Source organism: Oncorhynchus mykiss, chromosome 2 (assembly GCF_013265735.2).
Source record: "Oncorhynchus mykiss isolate Arlee chromosome 2, USDA_OmykA_1.1, whole genome shotgun sequence".
Classification (NCBI taxonomy): domain Eukaryota; kingdom Metazoa; phylum Chordata; class Actinopteri; order Salmoniformes; family Salmonidae; genus Oncorhynchus; species Oncorhynchus mykiss.
Window position 1 is genome coordinate 73,190,872 of NC_048566.1, and position 18,942 is coordinate 73,209,813.

Sequence of the window (18,942 nt, forward strand, 5' to 3'; positions counted from 1 at the left end):
GTAGATCTCCTTTCTACTAAAAAGCTTAGTTAAAAATATCCTGACTTTTCATTTCATTCTATATCAAGCAGAAGTTGAATTCACAACATAGCTCTTCAGCTTGCAGCTTGACAACAAGCTGAAAGTCAGTAAACCTGAGAAGGTGTTGGCTGCTCTCCTCACCGCAGTGACCAGAGACCCAGGATGTAAGAGTGAAGGCAGTCTGGTCCCTGTGGCTTCTAGATTTCCACTCTAGACCAGGGCTGTCCCCTCAGATATAAATAATTGGGCCTGCCCTCTTTACCCTGCATGCCTATCGGGTCAAGTGGCTTAACTGGTTACACAGAGAGAGAAGTTGGAGTCTGGTGGCTGTGTGTGAGAAGGTGTCTATGCTCAGCTGTGCAAGTGAAAATTATTGAATAATCAGGGTTAAAAAGCTTGGTCATTACCACTACAACCATAGCCAGAGATATTATTTAATGGTACAACAGTGACACAGAAATGTGGCTCTTATCTTCACCAGTTTGGAATCTGAGTTTGCTCCTCCAAGCTGGGCAGAGTGAACACAGGAATTTGGAAGTAGCTCTGACAACAGCTCCTCTGCCCTTGCCTGCAGAGAGCTTCCTGGCAACATGCTGTGTATTCAGGCACATTTAATTAAGGCACACCTTACAGGATTGAAAGCAGCGTGTTCGTGCGTCTTAGCCAGGATGCCACCCTGCAGATTAAAGGGATTGGTAACATCATCCTCTCAGTACACATCACAGGTGAGAACAGAACCGGAGTATAATACAGAATTGGCTGGAAGGAGAGGTTGCTCTGCGTGCCTCAGCTGCCCTCTTCATGAGACTGGAGGCCAGTCAATGCAAATGTCTATAAATAGAGTACAAAATGTACTCTTTCAAACTAGATAAACAGCACTACATCAAAGTCAATGGCATCAGAGAAAACTCATCTCAAATCGCTCCCATTGTTTTACATTTAGGATGCATGCAAACAGAGTTCCATGAGCTAGCGCTGACAGGAAATTTAAGAATACTCCTGCTGCACAGGCTGTGATTTGCAGGCAGAGAAGAGGCCGTTTGACCTCTGGATGGAACCCACTGTACATGCTGTTACTTGATGTTGGCCAACAGCTCTGTGTGGAAATTCGTAGCTCGGCAAGTACATGGTTTCTAATGCCAATTAAATCCCTTGACACAGCAACTGGCATGACCAAAAATATTCCAGGACCATAGTATGCATTCTCTCCAGTATAATCTCATGAACACACAGAGGAACGGGTAAGAATGGAGATAGTTGGCTGGATTAGCAGGGTGTTGATTATTACACAACATCGCTCGGTCAGCTCATTAAAGTTATGGTGCCGTGTTTTCTCACAGATATTAGGTGACAGTCTCAGCAGTACTCCCCGTGTTGGTGTGAAGCAGCTGGGCACTGTTACAGAACACAGCAGCTGGAGGGGAGAGGTATACTAGCAGAACAGCATCTAGAGTATTGTACGTAAATCAGTCCTGTTGATACTGACTTATGCCAGGTTTTGACAACAGACCTGAAATATTTGAGCTAAAATACCTCTGTCCTAATTAAAACTGTGACACGACAGATACTAAAGGGATCTGATGTACCCATATGACGCGTGTCTAACTAGCAGGGCAGAATACCTCTACTAAGGGTCATGCTATCTTTGTCAGTATTGCGTCTCAGTCTGTGTGCTTAGCCTCTGTCAGCGGCGCCACTGAGGCTCTCTTGGGGGTGGTCACAGTGACACACGTGGGTGGGTTTACCCCAGTGTGCTGGAGGCAAGGGTTTATGGTGAGTGACAGAGCACTGGAGTCAAGTAGATGCCTATCTCCATCAACAGTAACGATGGCCTCGCCAGCGCTCAGACTAAAGGAAACCACTGAGTGCGATTGAAAAGTAGGCTGTGTATTTGTTTGGGTTCCAACAACCAGTCTTTATGGGACGGAGGACTTAAAAGATTCAATAGTGAGTCACGCCTGCCATTAGATTTCTGAACTGCCATGTGTGAGGGCTCTGGGAGTGACACGCCAGGAAAATGACCTCTGATCCCAACGCCAACAAAAGGAGAGGATCGTGGACTTCAGGAAACAGCAGAGGGAGCACCCCCCTATCCACATTGATGGGAACGCAGTGGAGAAGGTGGAAAGCTTCAATGTTCCTCAGCGTGCACATCACTGACAAACTGAAATGGTCCACCCACACAGACAGTGTGGTGAAAAATGCGTAACAGCACCTCTTCAACCTCAGGAGGCGGAAGAAATTTGGCTTGGTACCTAAAACCCTCAAACTTTTACAGATGCACAATTGAGAGCATCCTGGAAGGATGCATCACCGCAAGGTATGGCAACTGCACCGAACGCAGCTGCAGGGCTCTCCAGAGGTTGGTGCGGTCTGCCCAACACATCACCGGGGGCAAACTACCTGCCCTCTAGGACACCTACAGCACACGATGTCACAGAAAGGCCAACAACCACCCAAGCCACTGCCAGTTCACCACTATCATCCAGAAGGCGAGGTCAGTACAGGTGCATCAAAGCTGGGACCGAGAGACTGAAAAACAGCTTCTATCTCAAGGACATCAGACTGTTAAATAGCCATCACTAGCACATTAGAGGCTGCTGCCCTATATACATAGACTTGAAATCACTGGCCACTTTAATACTGTTTACATATTTTGCATTACTCATCTCATATGTATATACTGTATTCTATTTTACTGTATCTTAGTCTATGCCGCTCTGACACTGCTCGCCCAAATATTTATATATTCTAAATTCCATTCCTTTACTTTAGAATTGTGTCTATTGTTGTGAAATTGTTAGATATTGCTGCACTGTTGGAGCTAGAATCACAAGCATTTTGCTACACCCACAATAACATCTGCTAAACACGTGTATGTGACAAATAACATTTGATTATTTTTTTTCACAGGGATGTCTGGAGAGGAGGGAGACATAGAGGGATGTCATAGAGGAAGGGAGACGGCTGCCACCCACCGGCCAGTCACAGCGAAGCACAGCTTACACATGGCGTGCAGCAGAGCGGTAGCCTGATGGAGGAAGGTGGACATCTTGGGGCTCTCGTCCACTGGGCCCTGGACAGACAGGAAGCAGCCGTACAGCTTGTCAATCAGACCCATGTTCACCACATAACTGGGGGAGGGACAAACACAAAAGGAGGATAAGAGTAAATTCACAGGAAATAAACAACAAATTACTAAACCTTCACAATGAAATATTTGATGTCATTCAAGAAGTGTCTCTGTGACATATGTTTTATCCTAACAAAGGCCCTCACTGAGTGCAAATCACTGGCAGTGATCTCTCATCTAAGCCCTCTATACTCCTTGTTATTAGTGTGATATCACCAATTTGTCTTGCCAATGACAGGTCTCATGATCATGTTCCCTCTACTATCTCAGCAACAAAATCACTCGTAACAGCATCCTTACATTTACATTTGAGTAATTTAACAGATGCTCTTATCCAGAGCATACATTTTCATACTTTTTCTGACTCCAATAAGTCATTAGAAGGTGGTTGTGCCCCCCTGTGCCAGCCCAGAGCTAGGCCCCTGACTGTCTACTGACCTGAGGCTGCCTCACAGCTCAGGTATGCCTTTCCCACCCCGCTCAGCCCTACCCACTATAGGGGCCGACAGGGAGGCTCAGCAGTCAATCACAAGACCTCCCAGATGTACCAGATACTTCAGTCCAGATTCAGGAAGCCTGCCACTGTTTTACACTACATGAGTTCATTCCTTACCCTCTCGGGCTCCGCTTAGCTTATTCCCTCAACTCGCTCCCTTGTTCGCATACCTTTTTTTGTTGGGACTGTCAATCAAAATGGGCTCCTCAAGGCAGGTAATTCCTATTTTTTCAACCTCCACAATAGGTCATCTGACACTTGAACCACGGCCCCTTGTTATGACTTCATCCTCTTCCACAACTTCACTAGAGCTGAAAGGAGCTTTCCACGCACAGTTGTGCACAATGCCTAGTCCAAAGTCTGTTTGAAAAGCTGTTCAGTCTTGCCCGTGTGTGTTTCAACTTATGACCTACATGCATCTGTATGTTTCTGACACTGGTAGGAGATAAGTATGGTACAAAGCCTGGTGAGTGATTGGTAATGAGAAATGAAGACTTAGAAGGGGAATGCTGATGTTCTCTTTCTGTGTGATCTACAGTTCACCATAATGGGGGAAAAAAAAGTGTTGCTGAAGTTACCATCTTTTTGATCTTATTTCCTCCCTACCATCACATACATAATTTGAGGCAGAGGAGGTAAATCTTTCATTGCTTGCAGGGATTACTAGTCTGACGACACCATTTTTCTCAGGCTCTCCCTTGTCTCCAGGGTTACGACTGGGTCATAGTATGAGTGTTAGGCCTGGTGCAGCTGCTCTGGTCAGATGAATCATTGGCTGTGGGAGGGATGATGTGAAGACTCCACTCTACCCGAAGGTCTGGGCCTGCCTTTCCTCACCGCCCCACAGTGCCTGGACAGACACAGCCCCTGCTACTCAAAGGCCACGCTCAAGAGGATGTTGCAAACTTTCAGGAGTGTTCTTTGTTTATGTTGCCTCAAGTAAAAAACATGACATATTACTTTGCTGAGGAGTTTGATCCAGAACGTGTGAAAAGTAGTTTTTGGACAGATGCCAGAGGACACCCTCTCTCACCCTCACTCCAAGCCCCTGGCAAGAACATTATCTGACCTTTTCTAAGGGAGCTGACCTTTTGTAGTAATCTTTTCAACTAAAGGCTATTTCTGATAGTAAGTAAGTTGGCTTAATTTCAGTGGTTCCCCAGATCAACCCTAAAGGAGAAAGTAGAGATAGGACAGAGGTGTTGTGACACGGAGGAGGGCCGTAGTAGCGCGGTTTGGTTTGAGAGAGAGGAGGAAGAGCTTACCTGATGAGGTCATGGGCCCGGGTGTTGAATGGCTCCATAGGGGAGGTCTTGGTCTTGGTGTCTGGTGATAGGATGCGAGGGGCGTCTCCGCGGCCACACTCGGGAACATAGGGAAGAATGAAACTCAGGATGGTAGCGCTGGTCTGCAGCAGGCCGGTGGTCAGCCCCTCAAACACCTGCTTGTTCACACTGCGACCGAAGATGGACTTGTCTTCATCTGGGACGAACAGCTGAGAAAAAGACAGTGGGGTCAGTCAAGAGTTCCGTAAACCTCTATGTCACAGTACAGTCTGTACCAGTAGCTCTATACCTGCTCTTTCGAGCTAGCTTGTATCACATACAGCCTTGGCTTGTCCTTGTCAGCTTGCCAAGTCCTCTGTCAAAAAAGGAATCTTGACATTGATCGATCATAGTGCAAAACTGACAGTGTCCCAGGCAGTCACAGTATCCACCAACAGCAGAGTTCAACAGAAGACCAGCTCATTGCAACCTCAGTTTGACTTCTACAACACAGGCCAAGGCCATTTGTATTGGTTGGGATCCTGATACGGCATGGGATAAACAACAACACAAGTGTTATTGTATAATTCATCAGGTGTGGGTCATACGTCGGTGGTTATCAGTCAGTGTGACATGGTTACTGTTGCCGTGCCAGACTACTGCTGCTGCCATATGAGAGGTCTCAGAGGTATTCCCTCCCTAGTAACAAGGAAAGACAACCGGATAATGAGATTGTAGAGAAAACCACTGGAACTAACACAGGGGGGTGTTCTGTGTTCACCATCATCTGTGATATTAAACCAAATGCTCCCCTTACCCATGCCTCATATACATAGACGGGCTGATAGAAATTGCAGCATACCGATTCCTCTGACATGATTGTGGACTTTTTAAAAATGTCATATTTTCATGTTAGTTATCCCAAACTCTTTATTACCAGAAGAGCACAAGCATCTGAAATATTCCAAGAAATGTTTATGAAGATATATTAAAAGAGTCTCAGGGTATATAAAGACTCAGGTCATGGTGTTCTGGTGACAGGAGTGTATATCCCTTTTTAGTTCAGTGACATTTTTGCATGTGTGTGTGTATATTGAGGTTAATGTTTAGTTTTAGAAATAAGGAGAAGGTCAGGTAAAATGTCTGAACCATCTCATTTAAATGAATGGTTAGGGCAGCATGCTGACAGCGTTAGTAAATCCACCAACATTCTCCACAAATCGAATTAAAGAGGGACAAGCACAGACGCCGGCACTCTACCTCCACCCACTTCCAAACACAAACACACACGCACACACACACACACACACACACGTTCTTACGCAGACTATTCATGAGCCCCATGTTCGTCAGTGTCCAAAACGTCTAAATAAGTTAACGTTGTCTTGTTTAACATGTCAGTTGTCAAAGCAGCTGTGGGGATATACGTTTTATATAATCTGAAGCATACAGACTAACCTCCCCCTCCGTGCCCTCAGGAAACATGACTGCTTTGAATTGGAAGTCAGGGCTGGAGAAGGAAGCCCCAATAGAGTTCATGCATGTAGTAAAGCCCATGTCTTTGCCTTGTCCGGTCTGTGCAGTCACCACCATTAGATGTTTACAGTCTCTGAAAGAGTGCTAAAGGTTTTGGACTGACATATAACCCATCCACCATACTGCCTGCTTCAGTCTCTCATTCCCTAAAGCCCAGAAGTATCTGTGTGGCTGAGGTGGAGGCTGAGGTGGTGGCAGGGCCAGGATTTGTACTGTAGCATGGGTCTCTGTGTTTTATTAACACTGTGCCAGGAAGGAACAAATGCTGGCGATGTGGCCATGGTTTTTCAGCACTCACAGTGTTGCATATAGTTAGGAGAATTGACATAGACAGAGACATTGGGAGGGATTCATTAAACAGATTGGTCCTTGGGAATACGATCTACAGTTCTGATCATGCCATTCAACCTTCGGAAGTATTACACAACGTTCAGGGACTTACGTTTCCATACAAATAACATCTTTGAATAATACATGCGTTGTTTAAGTGAACATACATTTCATGTAATGCCATCATAGCAATAATGATAGTAATAAGTGATGTTTTTTATGGTGTGGTGAAAGGACACTTACTGTGAGCTGATGCAGCAGCAGGTCCATGAGGGAGGCTACCTTATTGCTGAATAGAACGTAGGAGCAGTTGAGGTGGCAGCGAGAGCATGCCAGAAAGTATATGTTTACAGCAGCACATAGGGACCTGAGGAGAGAGAGTGAAAGACAGAGGGAGAACCAGATGAATCCCTTGTCAGAAGTCAAACTAAATAGTTCAAGGTACATTTCAACATTAGTGTTACAGTGTTGGTGTTCATCCCCAGGCATTGACATGGCTATCTGAAGTAATCAGGAAACCAAAACACACTCCACCAAATGTGTGGTTCCTTAAGGGCACAATTTTATCTTTGGAAGGGTTGAAAGTATATAATGTCATTTATGTAAGAGTAGGTAAGCAGAATTCAGAAACATAGTCATATCAACTACACTGAACAAAAATATATAATGCAACATTTTCAAAGATTTTATCGAGTTTCAGTTCATATAAGGAAATCAGTCAATTGAAATAAATAAATTAGGATTGGATTTCACTTGACTGGGAATACAGATATGCATCTGTTGGTCAGATACCTTAAAAACAAAAAATATGGTTGTGGATCATAAACACAGTATCTGGTATGAACACCATTTGCCTCATGCAGCAGCGACATCTCATTCGCATAGAGTTGATCAGGCTGGTGATTGTTGCCTGTAGAATGTTGTCCCACTCCTCTTCAAATGGCTGTGTGAAGTTGCCGGATATTGGCTGGAACTGGAACATGCTACCGTACACATCAATCCAGAGCATCCCAAACATGCTCAATGGGTAACATGTTTGGTGAGTATGCAGGCAAGAACTGGGACATTTTCAGCTCCCAGGAATTGTGTTCAGATCCTTGAGACATGGGGCCGTGCATTATCATGCTGAAACATGAGGTGATGGCGGCGGATGAATGGCGTGACAAATGGGCCTTAGGATCAAGTCACAGTATCTGTGCACATTCAAACTGCCATCAATAAAATGCAACTGGGTTTGTGGTCCGTAGCTTATGCCTGCCCATACCATAACCTTACTGTCCCCATGGGTCAGTGTCCACAATGTTGACATCAGCACACTGCTCGCCCACACAATGCCATACACACAGTCTGCCCGGTACAGTTGATACTGGGATTCATCCTTGAAGAGCACTTCTCCAGCACGCCAGTAGCCATCGAAGGTGAGCATTTTCCCACTGAAGTCGGTTACGACGCCGACCGGCAGTCTGGTCAAAACCCTGGTGAGGATGACGAGCACGCAGATGAGCTTCCCTGAAACAGCTTCTGACAGTTTGTGCAGACATTCTTTGGTTGTTCATATCCACAGTTTCATCAGCTGTCTGGGTGGCTGGTCTCAGACGATCCCGCAGGTGAAGAAGCTGGATGTGGAGGTCTTGGGCTGGCGTGGTTACACGACATTCCTGCAGTCAGCATGCCAATTGCACACTCCCTCAAAACTTGCAAATTTTAGAGTGACCTTATTTGTCCCCAGCACAAGGTACTGATCATGCTGTTAATCAGCTTCTTGATATGCCACACCTGTCAGGTGGATGGATCATCTTGGAAAAAATGAGAAATGCTCACTAACAGGGATGTAAACAAATGTGAGCACAACATTCGAGAGAAATAAACTTTGTGTTTATGGAACATTTCTGGGAACTTTTATTTTAGCTCATGAAAAATGGGACCAACACTTGTCGCGTTTATATTTTTGTTCAGTATACTTATAGCTCTACCCCCTCACTACTAGTCAACTGGTTATCCAGAGCTAGGGACAGTAATAAGACAAGAGATCTGCAGAACCAGTGGAGCTCGGTGCAAATCACATTCGGTCCAATCTGGAGTCTGATCCTGCAGCGCTTCCTCTGTGGCGATAAGGCCATTCCTCTCAGCAGCTCCTCAGCTCAGAGCCTAAAGGCAGGCCTCTGTATTATGCCTGCTTTAAACAAACCCTATGAGAAGATTCATGCCACAGATAACTGATGAATAATTCTGCTCTGACTGCTGCGCCCCCTTGTTTCATCACTTAATATTTTCTGACATCTGTATATTTTAGCCAATAGAAAAGTAGCGTGTCCTATCTGCTCTGAGGAAGAATGGAATCTGGCTTTCCTATTCTAGAGTAGGCCATGTTTATTTCAACTGGTAAACATTTTGATATCTCCCGCAACATTCACATCTGCAACGCATTTCCACTCCAACCTAGTTGGTATTTAGATAGAATATAGCAGAGACTGATGTAGGCCTAGGTTGATTGGTCTGTCAATAACTTCCTCATGACCAAAATTACTCATCTTGTTTCATATGCTAGTGGGGATATCTGTAATTTGTTCTATATCATTATTGACATTGTAGTGTAAAGCTGTCAGACATAGAATTTGGTGATAATGTGAGAAGTATTACATTGTGAGTAATGGGAAAGTATCCAAATAGTCCCATCAATGTCTGGTTAAGAACTCTGGGGTTTGCTTGCTTAAAACTTTTAAACACCTTACTATATGAGTATCATATGCTGTATGTGTATGGGCATTCTAGCCAAATAAAATGTTGGGATCTTTTCCGTCACCATTTTAAATACAAATTCCTGAGAAAATGCAAACCAAAACAACATGATTTGGTGTGTTGATCCCTGTTTCTGCCAAACGCCTCCTCAATAAGATCTGTTTTCCAGGAATGCACAAAAACACAAATGCCACATTAATTCTATTGTCCATTAATAGTCTTGGAATGGAGTGGGTGGAAGAAGGCAGCCATCATGGTTGAGTGGAATGATAACACAGCCTCTATTGGGCTAAAGTGAAGTAACGTGAGAACCCCACCAAACTGTGCTCTCTGGGCAGCCGACCAGAACCGGAGCTGCCTCAAATTATTATTTTTTTCTCTCCATAATTTAGTAATTCAGCCATAAGTCCGTTTTTCAGTGACAGAAATCCACCATTGGAAACACTGCAAACCAATGGAATGAAATAGTAGCTTTCCTCTCAGTCTGATGCTGTGCTGCTTTTAATGTGTTCATTCTGTATGTACAGAGATGAAACCAGGCTATCATCACTCCCATGCCTAACTCAGAAGGGAGAAAAGCCATTTCAGGTTAAGATTCTTTCAGTTACTGTGATGGAATGCAAGGTGTCCTTATCGAATTAAACAAGACAGGGTGTCAAACCATAGGGAAGGTAAAATGACAGGGTAGGCTGATCCTGTTACAACACTGACATCGTCCTACATGAAAAGGCCTCGGAAATCTATAAGACATAGAAATTATGAGGAGAGGGAGCAAGAGAGCAGTCCTAAAACACAGACTACTAAATGGAAGATGAATGATGACAAAAAAGGGAAGGTCAGTAATTTATTAAATAACTTGTAAATAATAGGCTACAAAAGCAAAGCCCGAAATGGATTAGGCAAACACCATCTTCACAATGTTTCTATAATAACCTGTCAACCATAGCACCCTGGTTTTACTCCATGCGTAAGTGGAGGCTGCCCTACCCAGAATGTCATTATCCATGTTGGGAGCTGGGGGGGGCGGGGAGACAGGCCAGTCCCCAGGTGGCTGCCACTCTTATCCAGCAGATTAAAGGGCACATCCCTCATTTCTTTAATCTTATTAGAGAGAAAAACAGCTGTCGACTGCTTCCATTCTCTTCACAAACCCATAGGACAGAGATGGATCTAAAGGCACATTTAGCTGTAAATGTCAACATATCAAATATATGCAGACAATTTTCAATCTTATGTAGAACATGCATTTCATTTGTTAGAAGATAATATATTATGAATTATATTATACTGAATAAAAATATAAATGCAACATGCAACAATTTCAAAGATTTTACTGAGTTATAGTTCAAATAAGGAAATCAGTCAATTTAAATGAACTCATTAGGCCCTAATCTATGGATTTCACATGACTGGGCCACTGGGGAAACAGGCCCAGCTAATCAGAATGAGTTGTTCCTACAGCTTTACTACAGACAGAAATACTCCTTAGTACCTTGCTCATGAAACATAGGACCAACACGTTAAATATTGCGTTTATATTTTTGTTCCGTGTATATTTAAGCAATAAGGCCCAAGGAGATGTGGTATATGGCCAATATACCATGGCTAAGTGCTGTTAGGCACGAAGCAATGCCTTATTGCTATTAATCGACTGGTTACCAACGTAATTAGAGCAGTAAATTAAAATGCTTTGTCATACCCGTGGTATACGGGTATGAAATATACCACGGCTGTTATACCACGGCTGTCAGCCAATTAGCATTCAGGGCTCGAACCACCCAGTTTATAATGATGATTTTAGGATAGGAATCCATTCCATTCTAATTCGAATCACCACACACACTCAACCAAACAGTCAGATCTGAAGTTATGAACATCCTACCGACTTCTCACAATCGTCTCAGTCAACTGCTCATGTAATGAGCATGCAATTGCTTTGTAACACAGATAATCAGGCATGTCTTAAGCCCGCTTTAAACAAATGGTGAGAATGTCAAAGGCACGTTTGAATAATGTCCTTACAGCAGCTCATACAATGAGCAATCTCAGTGATCTGTCTTTTGCTCCCTCCCACCTAAATCGGTATGATTAGCATGACACCTGATATCATCCATTCTCCTGGAATCTCTGTTGCTGTGCCCACTCGACGACAGGCTCAATGATTTTGAGGAGCAATTTAGTAAAGTGCCACGCTAGCCCGCCTCGTGTTACCGTGCAGTATGTAGGTAGTGTTGGTTGACCCACGAGTGCCAATCCATCCTAACAGGCAGCATTCCTCCACCTACATAGCTCTGGGCTGCCCATTTGACCGTGTGCCACGCCCACAGCTGGACCCCATCATTTGGTGCCTGCTCCACCTGCCAGACTTCACCCAGCAGGAAACACAACGGGCACTTTGTTAATCTGAGAATAATGAAGCCTTATCTTGTAGACGCGGGATTAGGTTCCACTGCTGGCCCATACTGACAGGTTGTATAGAGAACGAGGTAGAGAGAGAGCCCGAGAGAGAAGAGGAAGAAGCCTAGAGAGATGGAGATAATTAGCAATGTAATCTCCTCACCTACTGTAAACTGCTTAACCCCAGTCACCCACAGCAGAGCTGATCACCTTACTGGCCTGATGAGGCCATAGACACACAGCGATCTCAGGCTAGGAGTTACTGTAATAATAATAATCAGAATTATTTGGTGGGTGCTTATATTTGTCCTATTTCACACATGTACAAGTGTAGAGTGCTAGATAGACTAGAGACACACTGACAGGAGAACACCTTGACCTGGGACAGCCCTACCATGCAGCCCTGTGGGGATCACCCTGGGTGGCCGACCGGCTCGGACATAACAGGGGGGCTGGGGGATTGGGAGTGTCACTGACCTCTGTGGCTGAATTAAAACTCTTAAGTTTAAACCATTCCAGAATCCATAGAGTATCCCAGGGGCTGATAGACAGATGGCTGGGAAGGGAAAATTAGAGCGAAGGTCAGGATCCTCCCCACCCCCACATAGTATTGTACTGCCCAAATACCCCAGGAGACACTTAGGGCTCAAGAGTATTTAACAGTATTTTCTTAGTGACATAAACAACAGAAACAGCATAATAGTTTAGGGTACTGGGACAATACCAACTAGACTCCCCTTACAGATAGATGTTTCCAATTTTCCGAAGTCTAGCACTTCCTATCTTGCAAAGACAACAGGACATCAACCATGTAAAAGACTCTTTATGCTTTTTGTCACTGGGTTATCAAGCAGGAGATCGTTCCACCTAAACCTCAAGCTCACGTTTCCCAATGTCCCTGTGCTTTTCCTATGTGCCCAGTAAGGCCTGACCATGGAAATGCTGCAGAAATCTGATCAACTTCCAGATCAGGTTGAATCCCTGCTTTTCAACAAAGAAAATTTGTGTTCAGAAAAAAAAAGAAAAAAAATCCTAACATGCTGTCCACACCGCTCATGTTGCAAAATGAATTTACATATACATGTTATTCAATTACTGCACCCACATTGCTCACGCGCGCCAACGAACGTCTGCGTTGCCAAGCGCTAAAATAGAAGTCCGTTCCATTTGTGACGCTGAACGCAGTGCAAGTCCTGCCTCTTCCATCTCCTCATTGGTTTATAGGAGCAGATACCCAAGTGCCATCTCGTCATTGGTTATACCCACGTGGGGGATTGAAAGATGAACCGAGGTCGGTCGTTCGTGGTAATACACCTTATTAGGAAAGTTGGCTGCCAATCGCCATATAAAGTCCAAAGAAGAAAAATACTGGAAGGAGGAGAGATGACTAAAAAAGATTTGGTTTAACATTTTGTGTGTGGATTAATTGTTGGAGTTGAGGATCTTGTGCATTTCAGGTAAAATAACTTAACTTTATATCCCAGGACAAATTAGCTAGCAACAGCAAGATAGCTAAATAGGACAAATTAGCTATCAACTGCAAGCTAACTAGCTAAATTGCCATAAATGTTTAGTGCTTTTCGACCTATCCCCAAATTAATATAATTGGTTCAGAGTTTGTTTTGATATTTCAACCTGCGTGTCGTGATCGCGTTTGGTGTGGGGCGACAAAATCAATTTGCGCTCGTCTGGTTTGGGCACGGTGTAAGCCAAAACACAAGGTGAAGAGCAAATCCATTTCCTGGTACCGTCAAACAATCCCTTCATTCACTGCTATCTAAATGGCATTTCATTTGATTCTCCTGTTGATCTATCTGATACCCTGAGTGCTTCCAAGATGTCCATTCTGCCTGTCATGCCACACCGGCTGGGTATATACTGGGAGAAATCTGATGAGCCGTCACGCATCACACACACATGCAAGCACACACTCACTCACTCGTACCCTATAATGACATCCTGAAAGGAAACCACAGGTAGCAGCTTTGATTTCACTGGACACACTCAGTAATGTGACAGAGGTGGTCAACTACAATAGTGTTTTAACATGCAGTGTCCTAGCACAGCAGTGCCACTGCACTGTTAAGACGTCTCTCTAAAACTAGAAAGCAGCTCGTTCCATTTTCAGCAAGGTAGGACAGGGGCCCCTGTTCCACTTATCACTTAGATAAAATGGATACCACAACCAGAGTCATATTGAATGGTCTCTTCTCCCTACTCTAAAGGAATAAACAATTCTCTAAAATTCAACTCAAAGTTATACGACTGGCTCTTCAGCCCTTCAGATGGGCCAGTATGTCTGGTCTAACGCTGGCTTGTCTTCTCTCTGAGTTATACTCCAGCAGCACCAGAGACGGGCCCATATGCTGACAGGCTCTGGTGCTGAGCCCAGATATCACTGGGACACTAGTCCCATCTCTCTCCCCCTCTCTACTCCCCAGTGACCCCTTCTGGGAGACAAAGGGACATATCCCATAAACACACAGTAGTTGACACAAGGTTGGAATACTTGAAGAAAGCATCCATCTTGCCTTAACACATCTGAGAAGTGTTGGATTTGTTAAAGTAGTGATATGGAAACTTTGCTTTTGCTAATCAATTCACACAGTGATTTCCCCAAAGCGAGGAAGGATGTGCTGATAAAGTTTTAAAAAACGCAGTCAGAACGACACCTCAGTTTACCCCCCACCTAATCCACACCTCAGCCTGGGGCAAAACATTTTCTCACCATATACTAATAGTGACACTGAAGATAAGAGTCTCCAGAGGCAGAGAGAGCAGAGCAGAGGTGCTGCCTGGTGAGGATCTGGGATCATTTACAGCTTGTTTTAGACAGCTCTCCCCCTCCTCCCCTAGGGAACACAACACTCTCCACTCAGAATCCCACAGAGCACACACTTGCACTGCTCCAATAAAAAATATACATTCATTGAAGGATTTTTAACAATAGTCCCTCAAGTTAAGATTGAAATACACAACTTTATTAGGAAGAGTTTATTTATTTATTATTTAGATGATTGAACGATTTTCAAAACTACAAAATTACTCTCCAGGTGCAGACCAATTAAGGTTAATCTTCACATGCAAGTAAATATGGTTAATGCATGACTTTCCACGTTAACATCTTTGACATATTCGACAAACTGCTATATTCATGTTAATGAGAGTTGTTGCTCTGCTAGTCTAGACAGGGATCCAGCGGCAACAGGGTTACACAGGGACATTAGCAGAGCCTCACTGGGGAATTAGCTCATTAATGTAATGGTAACGAGGTGGAGTGGGCCTCCCAGAGGGGTAATATTGCCCGAGCATCTCCAACTCTGCAGTTGACTTTTTTTGTAAATCACTCAGCTTATCTGAGAGGAGGCGATCAATACGGCAGCATTACTGTAAACAGATAATGTAGCGAGCGCTGTGGTTAGCGTCTGTCTCACAGACACCGCCCATTACGCCATCCTGATGAGAAATAGTGATTAGTGGACAAAAAGACCATGTCCTTGTGTTGCATCTCATCACCACTGTAGCTCTCAATATTCTCTTCCCTTGACCTGATTTGACTCCCTTACCTTTCCTATTTTGTAAATGTGTGTGTTTATAGAATGTGGGTGGAGTAATACATGTTTAACCAGGCACAGGACTACATTGAGTGTGGGCGGGGTGTGTCTGAGGGGCTGGATTGATATGCTCTGTAGGGTTATCTCAGGTTCAGACCCTAGTTCATAGCAACAACCCCAGGCCTTCTACTCTACAGCACAGATGACAGAGAAGGTCTATAGAAAGCCAGCCTATCACAACCTGAGCCAATCAATACCAACAAACACCATAGGTGCTGGTTAGACCATTCAGCTGTCCAGACAGGACCTGGCAACACTTCGCATGTTTTGCCATTGGCAACATCATGAATACAGTCACTAAATACTGTTAAAAGTATAATACTACTGATTCATATATATATATATATATATATATACACACACACACACACACACCAAGAACTGGACTAATTTCTTAAGCTTTTCTTTAGTTGCATCCTAACATTCCTAATTGTGATGACGAAGGAGTGAGTTGCCCCTTCTTGGTGTATTGGACTTGTCCTCAGTCTTATGCATATTTATAGAAACTCTGGAGAAGTTATTCTCAACATGTTCAGACAAGGTAGTAAGTAATTGAGTACTGAAAGAAGGTAACTGGGAGGCCATTCCATTATCACTAGACATTGCACACTTCAGCTCTGGATTGGACAAGCTGTTCTGTAGAGGATGAAATAAGTACCTCTGATCCATGGTTTGCGTTAGCCGGTAATAGCCGGCTTTTGGACAATAAAAAAATTGAAAATCCGATAGATAAAATTGGTGCCGGCCAATTGTCTGGGAGAAGAAGAAAAAATCCCATTGCGAAATAATACTTTTTAGCCTATTCATTGATGGAAATATCAGTCCATGTAAATACATTTGACATGCTTATCTATAGTGTATTTGCATAATTCAGTGGAATTAAATTGGCGCGTGTATTGTATATTCATTATGTATCTTATTTATCACACACATAGGCCTACAGCATACAGATACAGAGCCCATTCAAAACTATTTTTCCCAGTAGGAGCTTGCTTTGTCTTGAACGCACAGAAGAAGTAAGAGATTTCCGAGACCCCAGTTGTTTTGAACACGGCATTAAACGGCAACAAAAGGCAGGCTTCAACAGCGCGTCACACACCACTTTGCAATGAGCTTTTGAAAACATATGCTTAATTGTTTGAAATCTGAACGTTTAATACATTAATACTATGATTCAAAGTAGCCCTTTAGCTCTCCTCTCGTCTACAATTCTAAGGATACTTTCATCACTGTCACAATGAAACCGCTCGCATGTGCAGTGCCATTTTGGCAACTGTGTTTTCCTGCTAATTGTATTATCGAACAAACATTTGTGCGTCGTCTACTGCCTTGTGTGCATTGCAGCGCTTATAATGTGAAGAAATAACAGTTTATCAACGTTTGAAGCTAAACGTTCCGATCTGTTGCATCAGACTCATTGCTTTTTTTAAACTTAATTATTTACGTAGCCTAGGCACACTGGTTGTATGAATTAGGGTTCAATCCTCCCACAACTTTCCCAGAGTCTGTTTGGAATAGGCTATTTCTTTCTTGACAAGCTGACCAATAGAATAGGTAGCTTTTCTACTATAGTAAATTGACATAGGCTAGTGATTTTGCTGTTCATTACTCGTCTTGTTGACAGATGAAAAGTTAATGTGGACAGTTATTCTAACATGTTCAAAGTGCACATCAGAATTCGGTAAGAAGGACCGCCCATCGCTGCCTTCTCAACTTGCACGTTCTGTTAATATGAATGACCATATTCTAAAAGTGATTTCTGTCATTCTGAGAACCGTGGGTGGACGCCCTAATCAGCTTATGAACCCAATGCATATGAGTCCGGTACATTTCTCAAATGTCCGTCACCACATGTTCCTAACGGAAACCCTGCTCTGATCTTACACACCTCGTCATAGTTACAGTGGATTCAGAAAGTACTCAGACCCCTTGACTTTTTCCACATTTTGTTACGTTACAGCCTTATTCTAAATGAATATAGTCCCCCCCTCAATCAATCTACACACAAAAACCAATAATGACAAAAAAAAACCCACTACATTTACATAAGTATTCAGGCCCTTTACTCAGTACTTTGTTGAAGCACCTTTGGCAGTGATTACAGCCTGGAGTCTTCTTGGGTATGACGCTAAGCTTGGCACACCTGTATCTGGGGAGTTTCTCCCATTCTTCTCTGCAGATCTTTTCAAGCGCTGTCAGGTTGGATGGGGAGTGTTGTTGCACAGCTATTTTCATGTCTCTCCAGAGATGTTTGATTGGGTTCAAGTCCGGGCTCTGGTTAGGTCACTCAAGGACATTGAGACTTGTCCCGAAGCCACTACAGCGTTGTCTTGGCTGTGTGCTTAGGGTCATTGTCCTGTTGGAAGGTGAACCTTCGCCCCAGTCTGAGGTCCTGAGCAGGTTTTCATCAAGGATCTCTGTACTTTGCTACGTTCATCTTTCCCTTGATCCCGACTACTCTCCTAGTCCCTGCTGCTGAAAAACATCCCCACAGCATGATGCGGTCACCACTATGCTTCACCATAGGGATGGTACCAGGTGTCCTCCAGATGTGACGCTTGGCATTCAGGCCAAAGAGTTAAATCTTCGTTTCATCAGACCTTTTTGGCAAACTCCAAGAAGCTGTCATGTGCCTTTTACTGAGGAGTGGCTTCCGTCCGGCCACTCTACCATAAAGTCCTGATTGGTGAAGTGCTGCAGAGATGGTTGTCCTTCTGGAAGGTTCTTCCATATCCCAAGAGGAACTCAGACTCTGTCAGAAATGTTTTGGTACCCTTCCCCAGATCTGTGCCTCGACACAATCCTGTCTCGGTGCTCTACGGACAATTCCTTCGACCTCATGGCTTGGTTTTGTCAACTGTGGGACGCTTATATATAAAAAGGTGTGTGCCTTTCCAAATCATGTCCTATCAATTGAATTTACCACAGGTAGTCTCCAATCAAGTTGTAGAAACATCTGAAAGATGATCAATAGAAACAGGATGCACTTGAGCTCAATTTCGAGTCTCATAGCAAAGGGTCTGAACACTTATGTAACTAAGGTATTTAAAAAAAAAAACCTGTTTTCGTTTTGTCATTTTAGGGTATTGTGTGTAGATTGACGAGGAAAATAATTTATTTAATCCAATTTAGAATAAGGCTGTAAAGTAACAAAATGTGGGAAAAGTCAAGGGGTTTGAATACTTTCCGAATGCACTGTATGTCAAGTGGAACTCTCAAAGCATAGTAACAACCGTGTGTGTATGGTCTTCAGCTCCAACAAGCAAAAACAGTCCAATTGTGAGCAAAAGACTCCAAGCTACCTACAAGCAGAAACCTCTCCCCCCATTTAAGTTAATCAAATTCCTCACAATACTGAAGTCTGCTTCAAATTCTCTAGGATTAGTGATTGAGGAAGTAAAATGTTTTAAA

The 18,942-nt window shown here is 43.6% G+C and overlaps 1 protein-coding gene across 5 annotated transcripts in view; it reads right to left on the reverse strand.

Moving 5' to 3' along the window:
- Positions 1-18,942, reverse strand: part of scaper (S-phase cyclin A-associated protein in the ER) — a 116,099-nt gene that overhangs the window by 14,151 nt on the left and 83,006 nt on the right. For all 5 annotated transcript variants that reach the window (XM_021571194.2, XM_021571178.2, XM_021571170.2 and 2 more), the window contains 3 exons: positions 7,025-7,148; positions 4,916-5,145; positions 3,000-3,155 (listed from right to left, as the gene is read on the reverse strand). In XM_021571194.2, coding sequence (XP_021426869.2) covers positions 3,000-3,155; positions 4,916-5,145; positions 7,025-7,148 — 510 coding nt within the window. The remainder of the gene's footprint in view (positions 1-2,999; positions 3,156-4,915; positions 5,146-7,024; positions 7,149-18,942) is intronic.